This window comes from Anarhichas minor, unplaced genomic scaffold (genome assembly GCF_050575085.1).
Source record: "Anarhichas minor isolate MPS153535 unplaced genomic scaffold, ASM5057508v1 ptg000017l, whole genome shotgun sequence".
NCBI classification, from domain to species: Eukaryota; Metazoa; Chordata; class Actinopteri; order Perciformes; family Anarhichadidae; genus Anarhichas; species Anarhichas minor.
In genome coordinates, this window is record NW_027466463.1 from 3,699,239 (window position 1) to 3,714,523 (window position 15,285).

Below are 15,285 nucleotides of genomic sequence, written 5' to 3' on the forward strand. Positions count from 1 at the left end.
CTCACTTTTCATCCCTTTAGTTGACAGATTTCTTTTTTTAAATCATTTTTGAAGCTATTTAAAATAGGTATTTAATGCACACCTTTTCACGCTTTAATTAAAACAAAGAGTGTGTGTATATTTTTGAGATTCCATCTGCCTCCACATGTCCTTCTAAGTCTTTGTCCAACTCAACAGGTTTGACCCATAGACTGCAGAAAAAGTTGGCACCTCACGGTGTCAAGCTCTCCATCCCCGGACTACAGGGGGAGTCAGACGGCCCACTTCCCAGCCCCGAGCCCCCGGAGCCCGGCCTGGTGCGGCTGCTGGCCCTGCTCTGCGGCCTGGAGCTGAACGGGAACCTCCGATCCGAGCTGGAACAGACTGTGGAGAAGGAGAGGGCGTGTCTGCTGCAGGACGGCCTGCTGCAGGGCCTGCTAGACAGCCCAGCCCTCAGACACTGCCTGGACACCACCATAGAAAACAGCACGCCCGGCAAGATCAAAGTCCTGGAGGTAAGACTGAATACTAGATAAAGACACAACAGAAGAAATTGGGCAAATTTAATCCAAATGCTATATTAAGTCTCAGAATATATACAGTCTTCAACCTCCTTCACCTCTCTGCCCATTACCAGGCTCTCTCCAACGATGGCCAGCTCTTCTCTCGCATGGTAGCGCTCCTCAACATCCAGCCCATGCTGCGTGTGGACTACACCGCCACGGCGACCAACCTGGACCTTCTAACCCCTCACCAGGCCACATTGGAGGAGCTGGCGGTCTCATCAGCTCAGTGGGACCCCGTGACAGGCCCGGCTCCTGGAGGCGTGGTAGGCGGGGCAGACCTTGTGGTGTGTAACCACGCCTGGGGCCCTCTAAGGACGGACCCTGCACTCCTGGTGGCCAATCTGGCTTCTGGAGCCAAACAAGGGGGCTTTGTTCTCCTCCACATGCTGCTGAAGGGAGAGACTCTGGGGGAAATGGTTGCCTTCCTCTCTAGCACCACTCAGAGCAGCAGCAAGCGAGGACTGCTCACACAGGTCAGTGGAGACGGCATCCGAATCACCTCATGATAACTGTTTTACCCTTCTAAACACACGTAATCCTTGTGCATCTTATAGAAAGTCAGTTTGATGGAAGCATCATTATTTGAGTGTGAGGATATGATCTCCCTCTTCTCCCCAGGCTGAGTGGGAGAAGGTGTTCTCTGAGGCCTCCCTCAGCCTGGTGGCTGTCAGGAAGTCCTTTTATGGCTCGGCCCTTTTCCTGTGCCGCTGCCGGTCTCCAAGCAAACAACCCGTTTTCCTACCTGTGGATGGAACCGACTACAAGTGGGTGGAAACACTCAAGGTGGGTTCCATGTCCTTCTGTGTTTCTCTGGCTCTTGTCCAACAGTGACCTGAATATCATTTTCCAAGTCAGAATGACCGGTAACTGGGAGTAGAAAATGGTTGTATTGTAACGAATAACGAATACATCCTTGTGGCTTCAGTCATCATTTACAAACGGGGCATTAGTCATAACTGTGTGTTCCTGTGTGGTTGTGTGCTGCAGGCGAAGATGGCAGAGTCAGACTGTCCAGTGTGGTTGACTGCCTCTAAATCCCACTGCGGCATTGTGGGAATGGTCAATTGTCTACGTCAGGAGCCAGGTGGCAACCGAATACAGTAGGTCACATTCTCTACCGTAAAACACGCAGCCACAACTGGGCCACAATATATCTTTTAATATCTATTAACTGAAATGTGAAGTCGTTTTTTTATTTACTGATTTTAAATGTTCTTTAACTTTGGTAAGCTTTGCTTCATAATGAACAGTTTAGTCAGTTAGTGATGCCGCACTCACATTGTGGATCATGCAGGTTTGAAAAGTAAAACTTGTCTGTACTTTGGTATTATAACATCACATCATTCATACCACCATTCACTGTGTGAGCCTCTTGTACGTCGCTGTTGTCTCATTTATTTATCCATGTATTGGGTCAATTTAATGTTTTTTGTACTGGGTCTCCTTTTTGTGTTACCAGCTGTGCATTCGTGTCCAATCTAAACGAGTGTTCATCAGCGCCGAGCCTCCAGCCGGCCCACGAGTCCATGCAGTCAGTGCTGGATGGGGATCTGGTCATGAACGTGTTCAGAGATGGACACTGGGGCGTCTTCAGGCACCAGCTCATTACTCGAGGTACCAAAACATCAAACGGTCCCTTATTCTGATTCTTGTTAGTAGTTATATCTGCTAGTTTGACTACAGACGTGTTGTAGAACAGTGGTGGCATAAAAGACATGAACAAAGTTAGAACTAATAAGTCAACTTTGGAGGGGAAGCAGCATGTTTCACCTGTCAAACTTCAACAGTTTGGTGAACCAAGCTCTATTTTAGAAGTGTTAGTGGAGCGATAGCAGAATTCATTCCTATACATTAACATTGATTTCAGGTTTTTTTCTCAACATAACTGTTGCAGCAGTACTGGTCAGCTCTGGCTGCACATGTCCCACTGTGTGGCCTAATGCAGCGCAGCATACACTTATCCCGAGGAGTTGAATGTTTATAACTTCCCCTCAGAATGGTTGATGTGCTCATGGCTTATGGTTCCATTGAAGCATTTATCCGTGTCTTGTGCTCGTCAGATCTAAATGAAGAATTGACGGAGCAGGCCTACGTCAATGTGTTGACTCGAGGTGACCTCTCCTCTCTGCGCTGGATCGCCTCCCCGCTCCGCCACTTTGTGTCCAGCAACCCCAACGTGCAACTGTGCCGCGTCTACTACAGCTCTCTCAACTTCAGAGATATAATGCTGGCCACCGGCAAACTGCCACCAGATGCTATTCCAGGTAGAGTGTGTAGAAGACCCACAGCAAGAAATGTAGCACTTCGATCTCCGTTCTTATAACAAAAGTAACCCTCAACATCTTGTTGCACTAAACTACACAGAATGTGAAATAACAGCGGCCAAATTGCGACCCTGTTCCCCTTCCCATACTTCTCCTGCTTATCACACACCATTTAGGTGACCTAGCTCTGCAGCAGTGCATGCTGGGTATGGAGTTTTCCGGTCGTGACCCCTCGGGTCAGCGTGTGATGGGGCTGCTGCCTGCCAGAGGCTTGGCTACAAGTGTGGATGCTGATAAACGCTTCCTCTGGGATGTTCCCTCCAGCTGGTCAGTGTCACATGGTTAAATATGCTGTGTGTACTTTTACATCTATCTCTGTGAGGACAGTGTTTGAGTTTTAGACCTTCAGAGTGAGGACCTTTTAGCCGGTCCTCACTGCTTCAAAGGCCTGTTTGAGGGTTCAGATTTTGTTTTAAGGATCAGGTTAGAATGAGGTTTAGTCAGGCAAGGGTTAGGGAATGCATCATGTCAATGAGTGTCCTCACAAAGATAGAAGAAGAGGGGTGTGTGTGTATATGCTTTTACAGCTATTTTTGTGAGAACCAATTAACTAAGTTTCTGCATGGCTGCTCTCACAACAGCATGAAGGATTGTTACTTCATACTATATAATGGCAATAATCCTCCTGATGTGTGTGTGTGTGTGTGTGTGTGTGTGTGTGTGTGTGTGTGTGTGTAGGACACTGGAGCAGGCGGCCTCGGTGCCGGTGGTCTACGCCACGGCCTACTACTCTCTAGTGGTGCGCGGCAGGCTCCGCCCCGGAGAGACTGTTCTCATCCACTCAGGGTCAGGGGGTGTTGGCCAGGCTGCCATCGCCATAGCACTCAGCAAGAGCTGTAAAGTCTTCACCACCGTCGGTTAGTATTGACACTCACATTACACACTGTCATCGGGATTTCTTAGTAAAAATCCCTAAACGTTATTTTTTTTATCAAATATTAAATGATGTTCTTCTCTTGCAGTAATTATGACATGTCAAGTATCTAATAATTGTGAGACGTAGTGTATTATGAGTCATAGATATAACTAAGGGATAGAATGTGATAGAAGCTCCTTTAACCCTAACCTTTGTGGTGTATCACCAGGCTCGGTGGAGAAGCGGGCCTACCTGCAGGAGAGGTTCCCTCAGCTCTCAGCAGAGTCCTTTGCTAACTCCAGAGACTCCTCTTTTGAACAGCACATCCTGCTCCACACAAAGGGCAAAGGTCAGACAGCTCTCTCTGTTGCAACCAGTAATGGTTGACAAACCATGCTTCACAGTGTTTCAACATATCCTCTCTGTAGGATTTCTACAATAAGAGCCACCTCTTAAAAAAACAACAGCTTTGATGTGTCTTTGTTTGTCGAACAAGCAATCGCTCATTTACTGTGTGTGTGTGTGTGTGTGTGTGTGTGTGTGTGTGTGTGTGTGTGTGTGTGTGTGTGTGTGTGTGTGTGTGTGTGTGTGTGTGTGTGTGTGTGTGTGTGTGTGTGTGTGTGTGTGTGTGTGTGTGTGTGTGTGTGTGTGTGTGTGTGTGTGTGTGTGTGTGTGTGTGTGTGTGTGTGTGTGTGTGTGTGTGTGTGTGTGTGTGTTTCAGGTGTGGATGTGGTGCTGAACTCTCTGGCTGAGGAGAAGCTACATGCTAGTATTCGCTGCCTGGCCAGACATGGAAGATTCCTGGAGATCGGCAAATTCGACCTGTCCAACAACTCTCCACTGGGTCAGTAGGAGGCCTCGGGCTCACACACTCAGCCTTATTCATAGTAACAGTGCAAGTGTCAGTTACTCCTTTCATTTGTCAAATAGACTTACAAATATATAAAAGCAAGTTATTACATGTTCCTCTATACATCAGGAGAAATAGCCCACTTGTTTCTCTTGATAATAGTAAGTTGAAGAGGAAAAAGCAGGAACAGCAGAAAAGTTTCTGGGTGAAATATTGCTGCTATTTCAATTTCTGATCAAGTAAAAAAAATGAATCTCTCACCCCCTATTCCGGCGATGTATAGCTGTACTAATAAAGGCAAGAAGCCCCTCCCTAATAAAAACATTTGAATCCTTCGGTCAAATCTGAATAGAAAGATTTGGTGAGGATATATTATCCTCAATGTCTATGAATCCACTTAGAGATTACATAGTAAACAATTAGTCTATGATTTCTCTCAGGGTGTAAGAAGGGTTGTTACTCATACTATAAAACGGAAAATCTTTTCCAATAAAAGACCTGTGTGTGTTAACAAGAGCTGAAGCTGTGCACACATTTATGTCAAAACACACTCACCAAACTGTGCCTGTGTCACTGTTCTGACAAACTAGAATAACCACCTCGGCATGTGGTCTGGCCGATCGGATCCCAATGCGAGATCTCAGAGCGTAGACGAGTAATGCGTCCTGGTATGATCAGATGACAAACGAGTGTTACCATGGCAGCAGATTGTTCCGGCTGTGCTTCATCTGCAGCATCATGTTGTCGTCATCTCTGCAGGCATGGCTCTGTTCCTGAAGAACGTGGCCTTCCACGGCATCCTGCTGGATGCTCTCTTTGAAGAGGGCAACCGGGAGTGGGAGGAAGTGTCCCAGCTGCTGAAGGAAGGCATTCTGGGAGGTGTAGTCCAGCCTCTAAAGACCACAGTGTTTGAGAGGGACCAAGTGGAGGAAGCATTCAGATACATGGCTCAGGGCAAACACATTGGCAAGGTCCTCCTGCAGGTCAGTATCTCATCTGAGCTTCAGCCTGTGATGTCAGTGTGAGGATAACTGAAGTCTCTGTTAATAAAGGGATAATCCTAGATGTTCTCTGTTTCTGATTAAGTTCACATACTTGTTATGCGACTATGACTACAGCATGTACCTCTCTTCACACAGGTCTGTCATGAGGAGAGCGGTTCAGCAGTCCAAACTGCTCCCACTTTGTCTTTTCCAGCGATTAGCCGCACCTTCTGCCCCCCCTCCCACTCCTACATCATCACCGGTGGACTGGGGGGCTTCGGTCTGGAGCTTGCTCAGTGGCTGACAGAGAGAGGAGCCCGCAAACTGGTGCTGACCTCCAGATCCGGCATCAGGAACGGTAAGGCAACGTGACGTGAGTGTGCAGAAGGAGCTCAAGTATTTAAAGCACAAACAACACTGATATTGTCTGGAAACATAGCCTAGTAAAAAAGGAGAGGAGCAACCTTTTCACAGTGTGATATAAAGCCAGGCTACATCACAGTTTTTAATGCTTCATACATTTCTGTTACAAAATTATTCTAATACATTATTTAAAAGGATGCAAATGTTTAGGTGTTATTCCCACACTCCACCTCTGTGTCACGGTGGTTAACTGGCTTTCACAGCTGATAACAGTGTTCATGTTCCCTAGTGCTGGTCCACACTGGGTGTGTTGATCCTGGTGTGAGGGTGTTATTAATATTCCACCTACTCATCATGTTGCGTTATCTGGAAAGGCTCGGGATAAGATGCACAGAATGACCAATGTTACTATGTTATACTGATACTATATGAGTTTTCATGAAAATGAAAGGAAAGAATGTAAAAAAAAAAGTTTCACTACACCTACCAGATAAGTTCCTGTAGGAATAGTATAGAGGACCTTAAAATGATAGCAAGTGAACTTGTTCTGTTACCAGCAGTGCTTCTGCTTTAATGCATCCCTGCTGAATAATATAACACTTAAAGACATACAACAATCACATTTCTAGTTGTATTGGAGAGGTTGAGTAAGCCACCTTTTGACAGCGTAGGAGTTCATGTCCTTATTTCTTGAGTTGACAGAATGAGGAAAGTACGATAAGTTTGTGATCTGTGTAAAATTCTGGTCAACCCTGATGAAGCTCATGATATCAACCCACGCAGCTCATTGCTTGTAATTAGCTCCACCTTTTCAGTCTGGTTACCATTGGCTTCACACATACCACCACTGGTTTGTCTGCCAGCACACCGCCATCCAACTACAGAGGCCATGGTGTCTCCTCACCTGAGTTTATGGATCACTGGGCTGTTTTAAACCAGTGTCTGTGGCCTGTCATGAACCGCTAATAACTTCCTGTAGATGTTTGATTGGGCAAACTCGGATTCAAATATATCTTAAGATCTGTCTGTACTGCCCACGATACAAACCTGGAATCATGGACGATCCACACTGTGCACCATGTGCCAGTAATTCGGCTCTTGGTGCTGCTGTAACTAGTTTACTTTACAGTTTTCACTTTTGTAATTGTGTCTAGGTTACCAGGCGAAGCGAGTGCGTGAATGGCAGAGCCGAGATGTGGAGGTGCTGTTGTCGACCAATGATGTCAGCACGCTGGAGGGAACAGAGCGACTCCTCGCTGAGGCTGGCTCTCTGGGCCCAGTGGGCGGTGTCTTCCACCTCGCCATGGTAACACATCATCAGTCTACTTTCAGTGACATTTAAAATCTGAAATCATAAACATTTTGTTTTCTGCAAATGTAGAAAATACTGGCTATGAACATAATGTAGAACTCAGAAATGGAGTAGTGAGACCATCTAACGGTAGTAAAGCCTCTCACGGTTAGCTTGTAGCTGAGCTTAATGGACATGTTGTTCCCTGCTGTGATCTCTCTGAGCTGTCCTTGTTTCATACATGATTAAACGTCAGAGTGTTAACACTGCTAAAGTTATTGTCAAGATCCAATATTCACACGGATCAAAATAAATACGAATACCTTTTTTCCATATCAAAATCCCAAATAGTGACTCTAATTTTAGCCATGCTAGCATCGTGGCTTGATGGCGATGTGTGTCAGTCAGTCGGTCCACCACTTTGCTGACTGACTGAAAGATCTCAGTAACTATTGGATGGATTGCCATTATTTCTGCTTTCATTCATAGTCTATATAGAGGCCTCATGAAGCTTGCTGACTTGGCATATTTTGTCCTTTTTAGTGAAATGTCTTGACAACTACAACAATGTGGTTCAGACATTCATTGACTCCAAGCACCAGTGTCTGTAGGAGCAGCCTCACAGAGCCACATGCACGTCTACATGAGGCCATGGGAGGGAAAGCTGCTTTCTCTTAAATAGTCTCACTGACTGGGATTGTTTCTATGGCAGCACTGCTGTCCCAGTTGAGACGGACTCCTTAATCTGCTTCTCCATTTACATTACGTTCACAGTTATTCCACTTTGATCTAAACTTCATCAGCATGTTTGCTATGTCGTTATCAGGTGTTGAAAGACGGCATGCTGGAGAATCTGACTCCTCAGCTCTTCCTTGATGTAAACAAACCTAAATATGACGGCACCATAAACCTGGACAAGTAAGACACACTCAGTCGTCTTCTGTTTGAATCAGGAAACTTAAATGAAGGACTTGTCTCTGGATCTTGATGCGCTCGTGTCCTTTCCCTCTCCAGAGTGACCAGAGAGGCGTGTCCCGACCTCAGCCATTTCGTGGCCTTCTCCTCGGTCAGCTGTGGCCGCGGCAATGCTGGCCAAAGTAACTACGGTTACGCCAACTCAGCCATGGAGCGCGTGTGTGAGCAGCGCCGCCACGATGGCTTACCTGGACTGGCAGTGCAGTGGGGTGCCATTGGTGATGTGGGCGTGGTGCTGGAGACCATGGGCGGCAACGACGCAGTGATTGGTGGCACCCTGCCGCAGCGCATCTCTTCCTGCCTGGAGGTGCTCGACCTCTTCCTCTGCCAGCAGCGGCCGGTGATGTCGAGCTTCGTACTGGCAGAGAGGGCGGCAGTAAAGAGCGAGGCGGGAAGCCGGAGAGACTTGGTGGGCGCTGTAGCTCACATTCTTGGTAAGCTGTCAAACATGTACATTCTGGTGGCATTGGTATGTATATATTCTAAAACACTGTAGCATTTTGAACAGTAGTAAATGCCATAAATGATGGTTCTAGATCATTCATTCATGTGAGAGAGAGAGGCTTTTTGATATTTCTTGAGTTGGATTTAATCAGCTAGCAGAACGTTCACCGTGCCCTTCTCTCTCAGGCGTGCGGGATGTGAACAGCCTGAACGCTGATGCCTCCTTGGCTGACCTGGGCCTGGACTCCTTGATGGGTGTTGAGGTTCGCCAGACTCTAGAGCGCGACTACAACATCGTCATGGCCATGAGGGAGATCCGGCAGGTCACCATCAACAAGCTGCGAGAGCTGGCCAACAGCAAGCCAGGCGGATCAAAGGGTATGATGGAGCGCCTCTAGATTCCTTGAGGATTCTCTGTAGGACGTGGCTTTTTAAACACCAACAGAAGGAATGAGTTTTTTTTGTCTCTGCTACTATTCAGAATCTGAAAACGCTGCAGCTAAGAGGGACGGCGTTCGCTCTTTGCTGGAGTCTGATCTGACCCAGCTGTTAGTCAACCCCAGCGGCCCCACGGTGACGCCACTCAACAAGGTCCAGAGCCAGGAGAGGCCGCTGTTCCTGGTCCATCCCATCGAGGGCTCCATTTCCGCCTTTAAGACGCTCGCTTTCAAGCTGAGCGTGCCTTGCTACGGCCTGCAGTGCACCCATGGTATCGTGTTAACAAACACTCTCATAAATAACAACCAGCATATCACCTCGCTCATCAGGAGTCGTCACAACAGAACTTAGTCCTTGAATTGCTGATGATCAGTCCTAAATATTATTTTGTGCTGAGTCACAGATGGTTTGACTCTGGTCTTTACTGATCATGTAATGCTCTTCTTTCATTCAGAATCATGCTTATTGTTGGAGAATGTTGACTGTTTTGGGCCGTCTGGTTATGTTTCCTTTGTTGATCACCACCACATTAACACAGATCCACCACTTCGAAGTAGATGGTGATAAATATATATACATACACACACAGACACAGGGCTGTGAGTGTTTCCATGGAAGTGATTATACAATGACCAAGCTGATCTCTCCCCCAGCTGCTCCTCTGGACAGCATCCAGTCCCTGGCAGCCTACTATGTGGACTGTATCAGACAGGTTCAGCCAGACGGGCCCTATCGCATCGCTGGCTACTCCTTTGGTGCCTGTGTGGCGTTTGAAATGTGCTCTCAGCTCCAGACCCAGAATCTGCTTGTGGAGTACCTCTTTCTGTTTGATGGATCACACTCCTATGTGGCAGCGTACACGCAGGTGAGAGCAAGGAGCTGATACACACACACACACACACACACACACACACACACACACACACAGACACGATACTCAGTTTAATGATGGAGAGATTTAGATTCTCTTCTCTGTGGGGAAGTTTGGGAATATCAGGGACACATATTAACTCCACATTAGGTAGTTTAAGACAGCTCAACATGAGTGTTGTGTGAACACTGTGATTTGATGTTTCAGCACACAGCAGAATTGAAAGGAGAACATGTGCATTTAATGTTGTAGTTTGGGGACAACTCGAGTGGGTCATGTCAAGTTAACTCCGTGTTTGGTTTCCAGAGCTACAGGGCCAAGCTGACACCAGGCAAAGAGTCTGAGGCTGAAACCGAAGCCCTGTGTGCCTTCATCCAGCAGTTCACTGGCATCGCGTACAACAAGGTAGACAGAACACACACACACACACACACACACACACACACTACATTCCAGCCTTTCTCCGGGTGCTTGAAGAATGTTGAACATCCACACTGACTACTTGGCTGTGAATATTGTGGCGGTTTTAAAGTCATGAGTCCTGGTGATCATTTACATGATAACATTCCTCATATGCTAGTTGCAGCCTCGTGTGCCACCTGATGACAGCACACATTTTGTCAAGTGTAGCTCTAAACATTGAGGACTTCGAACGCAACATGAAACTACTTCTGCACCTGAAATGAAGAGAGATGGTTTAGATCCTCTACTAAACACAGGAAGTCTCTCGGTTTCTAGTTGGCATTGAAATTCTGATCAAACAATTGAATGGACTCAAATGGCAGCGAATTGAATGTGACATCTTTACATTTGCTAAGACTGAGTGTTTGAATGAGTTTTGGGTTTGCTTGTACAACAGCATAACTATGGCAAAATAAATTCAAATTAGGATATTGGGAGAAGGCTCCTACATCCCAGAATATAACATAGAGGACTGAGGACGGTTAGGCAGACAGCAGTGATGTGGAACATCATGTGCTACCCTCCTATGTGGTTTGTCCTCATTTACATCCTGGTCTGGTCATCACTATAATTCTATTTCTTCTACCAGTACCTTTCTATAGCGTTTTCATTCCAAGTGTCTTCTGTCTCTGCAGCTTCTGGAGATTCTTCTCCCGCTGCCAGACCTGGAGGCCCGTGTCAACACCACGGTGGACCTGATCACCTCCAGCCACAAGAACATCAGCCGAGACTCGTTGCACTTTGCAGCCACCACCTTCTACTACAAGCTGAAGGCTGCTGACAGCTATGTGCCTAGCTCCAAACTTCACGGCAACGTGACGCTACTGCGTGCCAAAACCAGCAGCGAGTACGAACAGAACCTGGGAGCTGACTACAAGCTCAGCGAGGTAACGTCCATACGAATACATGATTTTCATGCTTAGCACATGTTGTGTCTCAGATACGCTGTCTTGTCTCGGTTCATAACGTCCTCTGGAGGCGCTATGTGAATTTCACGAGCTATAGTCACTGTATCTAGCAAGTCACATGTCAGCTGGTTTACTACAGCTGTATGAACCCAAAATAAACCGATTCTGCTGTAATTGAATCGCAATAAACGGATAAACAGGGTGCCGAAATAACTACATAATGATGCTGATTTGTAAGAAGTCTGAATTAATTCTGTTATGGAAAAGTATAAAAAAAGTAGTTCTGTGTAGCTTTAGTGTTGTTGCCTTTGACAAGTAACAGTCTGGCAGTTAGAACTGAGCCATCCTCAAATGAAATAATCCCACTACAGGATTTGTTCTCTCATCATTGCTGCATGTGTGTCGATTTTCTTTCTTCTCTTAATATCTACACTGTAGGTGTAAACAAACGTGAACTTTCAGTCGCCCTACACAGGCGTGATACCAATATCGACCGACCGACACACACACACGCTACAGCACATGTAGTGAGTTTATGGCAGTAGTGAGGAGCTATAACGCTGATCAAAGATGTCCTCCATAGGGTGACTGTACAGCACAGAGATCATTAGGAAGATAAACTCTCGTCTGTCTCTGAGCATCTACGAGCCTTAAATCTCTGTCTACTTCAATGCTGAATGAGCTGTGTCTTTCTTCAGGTATGCGATGGCAAGGTTTCGGTCCACGTCATCGAGGGAGACCACCGCACCTTCCTGGAAGGAGAGGGGGTGGAGTCCATCAGCAGCATCATCCACAGCTCACTGGCTGAGCCTCGGGTCACAGCAAGGGAGGGCTAGACATGTCCACCCGACCTCACCCTCCACTCTCACACTAACATCTCAACATTCCTAACTTTGTTTTATACTGTGAGAATAATACACAGCATGTTTGCGCTCTGTGCCATTTTGCCCTGATAGCCCAAATGCACCTTACGGCACTTTTATTTTATTTTTTTTTATTTTATTTTTTTTAAATCTCATTGGTAAATTCAAGCAATGGACTCTCTCCCTGACCTATCAGAGCTCTTAGCTGGTGTCTTCCTGTTTACTAAATGAAATGTGCAGTTCTGAGTTATGTCACATTATGTTACCATGTTACATTCAGCCTTGTTTTGGATTGTAGTCGGGACCCAATCTCTCTAATCAAGAGTCGGCTAAACCCCCCTGATTCATTCTACAATATTCATTAGGACAACAGTATAAGTAAAACATCTGCATTATGAATTACACAACACAAGATAATCACTTAACATAGCTGCTTGGTCATGCTCCTGTTCCATCTGTCAGTGTTCATAAAATGACCAAACAATATTCCAAACTGAGTAAATGAGTCTAATCTCTGTCCTCATAGAAGCCTAACACAGCTAACCATCTGTTGTATCTGTAGTCTGTTAGCGAGCAGATCAGCTGATAGTATCTACACACTGTGTAGGCTGCTGTTCACTGTAGCTAGTCCAGCTGCTACATGGTCTGCTAGATAGAGGTATAGATAGAGGTAGAACCAGTGTCCCACAGATATCTAAATCCTGTTGAGCCAACTGTGTCATTCCTCGAGAACCTTGATATTGCCCTCTGAGAGTAAATGGGTTTTACATCTAGAGAAGGAAGGACGGTTATTGTCTTCTGTTTCAGACAGCATGGAAGCATAAAGAGCTCGTCTACAGGGAGTAGCGTTAGCGTGCTCTCTGGACAGCCACTCTGTAGGTGACTTTGTTCCTCGGTCCTCATGGAGCATACGGTCATCCTCGTCTTTATCAGAGGAAGGATATCGGCTACATTAAGTATCATACACATACCAACCTGTCACTCAGTTAACTCTGGAGACCAGCGCAGAGAGCAGGCCAGACTCCAACTGTTCAAACCCATAAGAGCACCACAATACAGTAGAACCCTGCACAGTTCCCACTGTAGGAAGAACAGCGCTGCGTTAGAAACACAAGTGTCTGCATGTTGTGTAAGGACGAGGTGGGGCGATAGAGACTTATGTTTGAAGGCTGATCAGATGCCAAAATACTGAACTTTCTCAATCATTTTATCCTCCACGGAGACGATCACCAGGTAAACAGAACGAATACCCGATCCACGTTACAAAGTATCTATCAGGAGTGATGGGCCAGTGCAGCTCAGTTGCTGGACGACCTTGCACTGAGCCAGGTTCATCTGTTGCTCTTCCACCCGGTGTGTTTTACTGAACCCTCCATTCTGGCATTATTTGAAATAAATGAGGGGGCTGCGTCAGTCAATGTTTTTGACCAATATAATGATTAACTATAATCAATTATTATCACGTCTAGACTGTAATAGAATGCCTTACACAGCATGTTCTGCCTGTACTTCTAACATCTAAACAACTAGAAAATAATGTAGCATAGCATGAAAGGCAGAGTCCTGCTGAGCAATGCACACACGGTCAGCTGTTTGTCACGTCTGTGCTACTCAGCCGTTAGACCGGGTTATTGCATAACGGTATACTAACTCATGGAGGACTTGTGTCTTCTCCTTTAAATGACATGTCCATGTCCTTTACCCAGTGAAAGCCCACAATGAGGCTCTGCTCTTCTCTCTCACTGTATGTGTGTTTAACTGCCATGGGGAGATGACTCCTGACCTAGCACTACTGCATAATAGCATTGGTAATATGACCATTTGGAGTTAGTTCAATATTAATTATGTATTTATTGTTTGTTTATTTTGTCAAAAAGAAGTTTGTTTACCTGTGTGTCGGGGGACACAATCACATCGTGTTGCTTTATTTTGTTTGTTTCGTCATCTTTTGCCTCGAAGCGAAGCGGGAACTGTTGTTACTCTCCTGAGCCAAACCAAAACTCACAAATGATGGAAAGCTTCTAAAAAGCAATTATTGTGATTTATGTGGTGCAGTATGTCATAAATCACAATTTAGTATAATTAAGAGTAATGTTACTGAATGACCCCGAGACCATACTGATCTATAAAATAGATGCTGTTTACAGGAAGAGGGGAAACTTGTTTTATTTTGAAGTTTAAAGAATGATCAATACCGCAGATTTCTGCCCTGATACTAATAATATCTAACTATGGCTGTTTATAACCAACAGTTACTATTATTATCCTGCAGTAATTTAACTAAGATTCGTAAGGAAGATGCTGCATCTGATAGAAAGATGACTTGTTACAGGGCTTACTCTGGTTCATAAGGAGCCGTTCTCACTGATGGGCAAACAGCAGCAGGTAGTCTGATAGCTGAAGAGTCCAGGCTCATTCCTCCCAGCTCACAAATTTGCCAACAGACTTGTGAGTGTGAGAACTGTTGACAGTCGGTGTTTAGTTAGACCCATAGTGATGCACTGAAAAGGTTTGGTACGTAAATGTTGCATCCTTTCCCAAATCAGCATTTAGGTTGTGAATGACTACTAAGTTGTATGTGGACATAACTAAAGTGAACTTAACTGGGATCTTTGCTGAAAGAGCTGTCTCTGACTCCAATGACCCTCACTACAGCAGCAACATAGCCCACCTGATCCCTGAGACCTCCAATCTGGTCTATGAAGGGTCAGCTGACTCCAGGCAAATGTGCTGCTTGATTTCAGTGAAAAGGAGAAGGAAGGGACAGTATGCTCATCTCTTGTATTGTGATGACTAATAAAGGTCTCTTGCTTATCACTTCATTCTGACTATTTTGTGTTTTGTCATAAATGTATCAGTAATAAATGTGATGTAATAATGTCTTGCATCACATAAGAATGTTACTTTGTTTGTATGTGTGCCCAACACAACCTCCAGGTCTGACAAGTGAAGCCACTGCATATACATATACATATACACATGCATTTAACCCGTCCCTAGCTTAGGAGCAGTGGGCTGCTGAGAAGCACCCGGGGAGCAGCCAAGGATCGAACCTCTCTACCCAGTGAGCCACGGCCGCCCTCATGAGCGTGAGGCAATAAATAATGGCAAT

General features: G+C 45.7%; 1 protein-coding gene across 2 annotated transcripts in view; it reads left to right on the plus strand.

The window, feature by feature from the left end:
• The window catches only part of fasn (fatty acid synthase), a 38,811-nt gene extending 23,816 nt beyond the window's left edge, over positions 1–14,995 (plus strand). For both annotated transcript variants that reach the window (XM_076093004.1, XM_076093003.1), the window contains 21 exons: positions 178–494; positions 617–1,018; positions 1,164–1,328; positions 1,533–1,645; positions 2,005–2,159; positions 2,606–2,809; positions 2,986–3,136; positions 3,548–3,726; positions 3,955–4,074; positions 4,447–4,569; positions 5,335–5,558; positions 5,715–5,916; positions 7,076–7,227; positions 8,039–8,130; positions 8,227–8,621; positions 8,818–9,009; positions 9,113–9,340; positions 9,723–9,934; positions 10,247–10,345; positions 11,038–11,289; positions 12,009–14,995. In XM_076093004.1, the coding sequence (XP_075949119.1) occupies positions 178–494; positions 617–1,018; positions 1,164–1,328; positions 1,533–1,645; positions 2,005–2,159; positions 2,606–2,809; positions 2,986–3,136; positions 3,548–3,726; positions 3,955–4,074; positions 4,447–4,569; positions 5,335–5,558; positions 5,715–5,916; positions 7,076–7,227; positions 8,039–8,130; positions 8,227–8,621; positions 8,818–9,009; positions 9,113–9,340; positions 9,723–9,934; positions 10,247–10,345; positions 11,038–11,289; positions 12,009–12,146 (4,115 nt within the window). In that variant the 3' untranslated portion in view covers positions 12,147–14,995. The remainder of the gene's footprint in view (positions 1–177; positions 495–616; positions 1,019–1,163; positions 1,329–1,532; positions 1,646–2,004; positions 2,160–2,605; positions 2,810–2,985; positions 3,137–3,547; positions 3,727–3,954; positions 4,075–4,446; positions 4,570–5,334; positions 5,559–5,714; positions 5,917–7,075; positions 7,228–8,038; positions 8,131–8,226; positions 8,622–8,817; positions 9,010–9,112; positions 9,341–9,722; positions 9,935–10,246; positions 10,346–11,037; positions 11,290–12,008) is intronic.
• Positions 14,996–15,285: the final 290 nt, after the last annotated feature.